Raw genomic sequence first — 6447 nt, 5'->3', positions numbered from 1 at the left:
GAAGAATTGATGCTTTTGAACTATGGTGTTGGAGAAGACTCTTGAGAGTCCCTTGGATTGCAAGAAGATCCAACCAGTCCATTCTGAAGGAGATCAGCCCTGGGATTTCTCTGAAAGGAATGATGCTAAAGCTGAAACTCCAGTACTTTGGCCACCTCATGTGAAGAGTTGACTCATTGGAAAAGACTCTGATGCTGGGAGGGATTGGGGGCAGGAGGAGAAGGGGACGACAGAGGATAAGATGGCTGGATGGCATCACTGACTCGATGGACGTGAGTCTGAGTGAACTCCGGGAGTTGGTGATGGACAGGGAGGCCTGGCGTGCTGCGGTTCATGGGGTCGCAAAGAATCGGACACGACTGAGCAATTGATCTGATCTGATCTGATTCCCTCTGACAAATGAAAAAGAAATTAGTATCTTAGTTGGGAGTGTTATTACCAATTACCTTCGACTGAGTGGTTGAAACAACAAACATTTTATTTCCCACAGTTCTGGAAGCTGGAAGTCTGAGATCAGGGTGCAGCAGAGTCAGGTTTTGGTGAAGGCCCTTCTGGGTTGCAGAAAGTTGGCTTCTCGGTGTATCATCATGTAGTGGGAAGAGCAGAGACAGGAAGCAAACCCTCTTGTAGTTCCATTCATGAGGGCTTTACCCTTAAGACTGCATCTAATCCTAATTACATCCCAAAGACCCAACCTTCTAATACTATCGCATTGAGCAACAGGGTTTCAACATACAAATTTTTGGCAGGGGGACACAAACATTCAGCCCATAACTGTAAATTAGAAATTTAACATTTTGCAATCATCTGTGAATTATGGATCTAGGCACTTAGCATTAATGCCTGTCAATGGTATAAACAGATATTGCGTACTTCCTGATGAAGAAGCCTACTCCAACCATCATCTAGTCTTACCAAAGGCATCATACATGAGTCTGGTCAATCCTCTGGAGCCAGGTGTCAATTTGAAGGAAATACAGAGGACAGGGACAGTGGGACATGCTGAACTGTATCATGAGGATGCAATCAGTGAAATCCAGACCAGGAAAAGTTATTCAGGTCAAGTAGCCCTGGTTCTTCAACAGGTTACTTGTAAGAAAAAGGGGAGGGGAAATTAAAAAACCTGCAATTATATTATTAAAAACAGGGATTTTCCTGGGTGTTCAGTGGCTAGGACTCCATGCTTCCCAATGCAGGGAGCCTGGGTTCTATTCGTGGTCAGGGAACTAGATCTCACATGCTGCAACTGAGACCAGGTGCAGCCAAAGAATTAAAAATAAAAGGACTTGCAAAATTAAAAAAATTGTATTATTAAAAACAAACCAAAAGATACATGCATCCCAACTTTCAGTAGCCAGAACATGGAGGCAACCTAAAAGTCCATTTACAGGGGAATGGATAAAGAAGATGTAGTACATATATACAATGGAAAACTACTCAGCCATAAAAAAGAACAATATAATGCCATTTGCAGCAACATGGATGGACCTAGAGATTGTCATATTAAGTAAGTCAGATGCAGACAAATACCATATGATATCACTTACATATGGAGTCTAAAAAAAAGAGAGTACAAGAGTACAAATGACCTTATTTACAGAACAGAAGTAGACTCACAGATGTAGAAAACAAACATAGTTACCAGGGGATAAGGGAGGGGAGGAATAAACTGGGAGATTGGGATTGAAATACAGACACTATTATATATAAAATTAAGTGAAGACTGACAGTGAAAGTTTGTCACTAAGTCGTGTCCGACTCTTTGTGACCTCATAGTCTGTAGCCCACTAGGCTCCTCTGTCCATGGGATATCCTAGGCAAGAAAACTGGAGTGGGTTGCCATTTCCTTCTCCAGGGGATCTTCTGGACCCATGGATCAAACCTGCATCTCCTGCTTGAGCCACAGGGAAGCCCTTATATATAAAATAGGTAGCTAATAAAAACCTGTTGTATAGCAGAGGGAACTCTATTCAATACTCTGTAATGGCCTATGAGAAAAGAATCTAAGAAAAACAATGGATATATGTATATGTATAACTGAATCACTTAGCTGAATATCTGAAACTAACACAGCAATGTAAATCAACTATAATCCAATAAAAATTAAAAACAAACAAATCCCGGAAAAAAGGCAAGACAAATTTAAAAAAGCAAGACTAAATTATAGTGTCTAGGGAAGGATGCACGGTCAAACTATAAGAAAATGCTGCTGCTGCTGCTAAGTTGCGTCAGTCATTTCCAACTCTCTGTGACCCCGTAGACGGCAGCCCACCAGGCTCCACCGTCCCTGGGATTCTCCAGGCAAGAACATGGGAGTGGGTTGCCAGTGCCTTCTCCATAAGAAATTGCTAGGAAGTTATTATTTAAAAAATGAGGATAGTGGTTACTTTTTAGGAAAGGAGAAGTTTCTGGAATAGATGGAAAACTTTTATTTCTCATTTGATTTATGAGGAAGTTCACCTATAAAAACACATTAAACTATTTTTAAAAAGTAAATTGGACTGCCTGGGATATAAATCTTGAGTGAAGTGGCACATGGGCCTGCCATTTCCTGAGCCGTATTAATATTTGGCCTTTCCATTCTTTATATATGCTATTCAATATCCTCCCAACAAAATCCCTTCAGAGTCATTTTCGCTGCCTGCAACAAAAGAACACTAATTGATTCAAGTGGCTTTGTCAAGTTACCACTAGTAGTGAGGTGCATATAGGTAACTTTTTGGAGAAATTTCACTGATAAGAAATGGGCTGGCAGCTTGAAAGCCACTGAGGTCAAAGGAATTTTTTTTTTTTTTTAGTGATGGAAGATATTAACAGCATGTTTATATACTGAGGGGAGAACTGATGATGCAGGAGAGAGTAGAGGACAAATAAATACTGGAGCAAATTCCTGGAGTGTGAGAAAAGGAATATAGCATATCAAATGAGTGAGAGGCTTGGTCTTAGGTAGCTACGCCCTGAATCACCCAGATTAACAAGGAAGACTATATGGGCATAGATATAGGCTGACTGGTAAACTGTTGATGGAGGTTCTTTTTGGGAAACACCTATCAACTAAGAACAAAGTTCATCATTGAGAGTGAGGAGGAAGAAGGTACTGGAAGATTAAGAGAGGGAAGAATATATGTATAATTGTATGGAGAGTGAGATTTGGGGAAAATAGTAGGGTGGAGAGGGCAGGCCTAAGAGTCTACTTTAGTTGTCATGAATTTTGGATGATACCAGGCATCATGATTGCATTTAACTGCTAAACTTCAGGTATGGAGTAGGCAGAGAACTGATTCAAGAGCGATTTGTTTTCTGCCAGATAAATCTGGCAAAGAGAAGGGGGCTAGGGTGCTGAGAAGAGGTCAAGAAATTGAGAGGCCAGGGCATTGGAAAGGTCATGGACACTGAAATCATCAAAAATTATTACAGGAGTAACGTTGGAGAGACAGAGAATTAAATGCGAAATTTCAGAACGAGGTCCAGCAACCTGGAGATCTTATACTTGACCTCCACAAGGAAGAGTTGTGGGTGACAGCATACATTTCAAATATGCTGGTGGTTTTAGTGAGGCAACAATGCCTAAACTGGTGATGAGAAATAAGTTAGGATACCCATCCCATTTCCAGGTCTGGTTGTATTGATATACGGCATGTAGAGGAGAAAGCAATCATCAATTGACAGGGGTGCAGGGGAAAGGTATATGCGTAGATTTCTCAGAGCAAGGAGCTGAAAGGGACATTCAGCACTTCAGGGCATAGACGATTTTATTAATAATAGACCCGACGCTCAGAAATGAGGCGACATGTTCAGGGTTACACATACACCGAGAATAGCTGAGAATGCCTTTTGTACTACACTGAATAACGGCCTGTGGTTTTTGTCTGACGTAGTAGGCATATACGAGCGAAAGGAAACAGATCAGACAAAGAGAGTCAGAAAGCGCGAAGCCAAAGAATGCCGTGCTAAAGCCTGCAAGCGCGAAAAACTTCCTCAGTCCCGCAAAGCCTTGTGGGTCTTGTTGTTCCCCACCGGTCTTGCGCGGAAAAGACCGAGGGGAGGGCGCATTGCATGGCGGGAGATATAATCCTCCCAGGAAGGCTGTCTTCCCTCGGCACCCGGGCGGCGTCTTCCGGAAGCGCGGGACGCTCGGTTTGTGGTGTCTTCGCTCTGGCCGCTGTGCGGTACTACAGTTAGAGGTTCTATTTTCTTGAAACTTTAGAATTTCAGGCTACTTGAGGCCATTTGAGGCGAAATGGCTCCGAACGAGAGAGGATTAAGTGGTGGCAGTTGAGGGGCCGCCGCCACTTCAGGCTGCCCGTAGGGAAGAAGTCTGAGGGGCCCTCTCAGACCTTGGAGCCTGTGCTTTCTTCATTTGCCGGGCCCTGCCTACCGCGAAGATGAGCTCGGCCTGGGTCACTTCTTTCGAAAAGGCTCGTCTGTGGATGTACCTGCAGGCGCTCGGCTTCGAGCCTTGTCTGGCGACCATAGCCTGTGGAAATACCGTGTCACACACGCAGTTCGGAGTGTAAGGAGAATTGGGCTGGCGGCGGGGGTGTCTGAGACCAGTTACGTTGGTGCAGCCCGCCCTGTTGCGGACCGGCGGGTTGATAAGTAGTCGGTTACTGTGGTCCGGCGCTGGCTACAAAGCCTTGGCTCCTAGCGGCAGCTGACCTGGTGGCAGACACTGTCCGTTATGGAACCTAGCCGGGAGCGCTTTGTAGGGAGTAGCGTCTGCAGTTGGGGCGAAACTGGAGGGGGGGTTTAGTCCTGGTTTGGTCGTGAAGCTGGTTGGTCTGTGAAGTCGAGGGAGGTGGCGATTTGGTAACGGAGAGCCACCGCCTTCCATTGTATAGAATCGCCGTTATGACTCAAGGAGGCCTTTTAAAATAGTTGCTCTTTAGTTTATACTTTTTACTTCTTGGATTAGACTGAAGCATGCCACAGAATGATGCTAAAGCTGAAATTCCAGTACTTTGACCACCTCATGCGAAGAGTTGACTCACTGGAAAAGACTGATGCTGGGAGGGATTGGGGGCGGGAGGAGAAGGGGACGACGGAGGATGAGATGGCTGGATGGCATCACCGACTCGATGGACGTGAGTTTGAGTGAACTCTGGGAGTTGGTGATGGACAGGGAGCCCTGGTGTGCTGCGATTCATGGGGTCGCAGAGTCGGACATGACTGAGCGACTGAACTGAACTGAACTGATGCCACAGTTAGCAAAAAACCAGTGGAGAGTGGTACTAAGATGAAAAGTAAAAGCCCCTTCCTACTCTCCTACAAATGTTACAGTCTCATTATAAAAAGAAACTTTGTTTATATTTCTGTGTCTTAGCAGCTTTACACAGTATTATCTTTCCCACTGAAGGCCAAGGAAAATTTGGGATACTAGGCTATTTCCTGTTCTCAATCTTCTTGACTTTTGTAATTAAGTTATTTCCATCCTTCTTGTGACAGTATTTAAATAATGTGTTTAGTCTTGTATTTCTTGATGTATTAATTTTAAAAGTATCTCTTGATTTCCCGCTAAGTAATTTCACGATGAAGGTAGCTTTTTCTTTATATGAAAATTAGTTCACCTACACTTACCTACCCTCTTTTGCCTTCTCCCTTTTCTTGACTTTTTCAGCTGTATTAAAATTGTTTTACTGCCAAGGTTTAGAGACTAACGCAATGGCACCCCACTCCAGTACTCTTGCCTGGAAAATCCCATGGACGGAGGAGCCAGGAAGGCTGCAGTCCATGGGGTGGCTGAGTTAGACACAATTGAGCGACTTCACTTTCACTTTTCACTTTCATGCATTGGAGAGGGAAATGGCAACCCACTCTAGTGTTCTTGCTTAGAGAATCCCAGGGACAGGGGAGCCTGGTGGGCTGCCGTCTATGGGGTTGCACAGAGTTGGACACGACTAAAGTGACTTAGTGGCAGCAGTAGCAACCTCTCTGTGCCTTAGTTTCCTCATCAGTAAAATGGGTGTAGGGCTTCCCTGGTGGCTCAGTGGTAAAGAATCTGCCTGCTAATGTAAGAGACACTGGTTGGAACCCTGGGTGGGAAAGATCCCCTGGAGAAGGAAATGGCAACCTACAGCCTTCTTGCCTGGAGAATCCCATGGATAGAGGAGCCTCGCAGGGCTCCAGTTAGTGGGACACAAGTGAGCACCTGCTGTCAAGGGTTAGAGCTGTAATTATAAGTTTTGCTTAGGAACTATTTGTTTAGCAGTTACTACTATTTATATATAGAAATGCTTTGTCTAGCCTAAAAATTGACAACCAATGGGTAGCATTTATCAAGTTATGATTCTGTATTAATAAATGTTCCATTTATCTCACATGATTTGATGCCCCAAAGTATGGCAGAGAAGTTTACATCTTCTTGAGGCCTCCACTGAGAATGATTCCCATTGTCAGTATATTCTCTCTATTGTTTTGGCAATCTTAGTTTTTTCTCTGCTCTGGTTT

General features: G+C 44.1%; 1 protein-coding gene across 3 annotated transcripts in view; it reads left to right on the top strand.

The window, feature by feature from the left end:
- Positions 1-4046: 4046 nt before the first annotated feature.
- HAUS6 (HAUS augmin-like complex, subunit 6) overlaps positions 4047-6447 on the top strand; it is a 42128-nt gene continuing 39727 nt past the window's right edge. For 2 of the 3 annotated variants that reach the window (XR_826803.1, XM_010857063.1), the window contains exon 1: positions 4047-4513. Coding sequence is in view for 1 of the 3 variants with exons in the window: in XM_010857063.1 (XP_010855365.1) it covers positions 4386-4513 (128 nt within the window). In the remaining 2 variants the exon portion in view is untranslated. The remainder of the gene's footprint in view (positions 4514-6447) is intronic. The other variant, XM_010857064.1, reaches the window with a different exon arrangement.

This window comes from Bison bison, unplaced genomic scaffold, assembly GCF_000754665.1.
Source record: "Bison bison bison isolate TAMUID 2011002044 unplaced genomic scaffold, Bison_UMD1.0 scf7180017864376, whole genome shotgun sequence".
Classification (NCBI taxonomy): domain Eukaryota; kingdom Metazoa; phylum Chordata; class Mammalia; order Artiodactyla; family Bovidae; genus Bison; species Bison bison.
The sequence above is the reverse complement of the archived record's forward strand: the minus strand, read 5'-3'. Positions and strand labels throughout refer to the sequence as shown.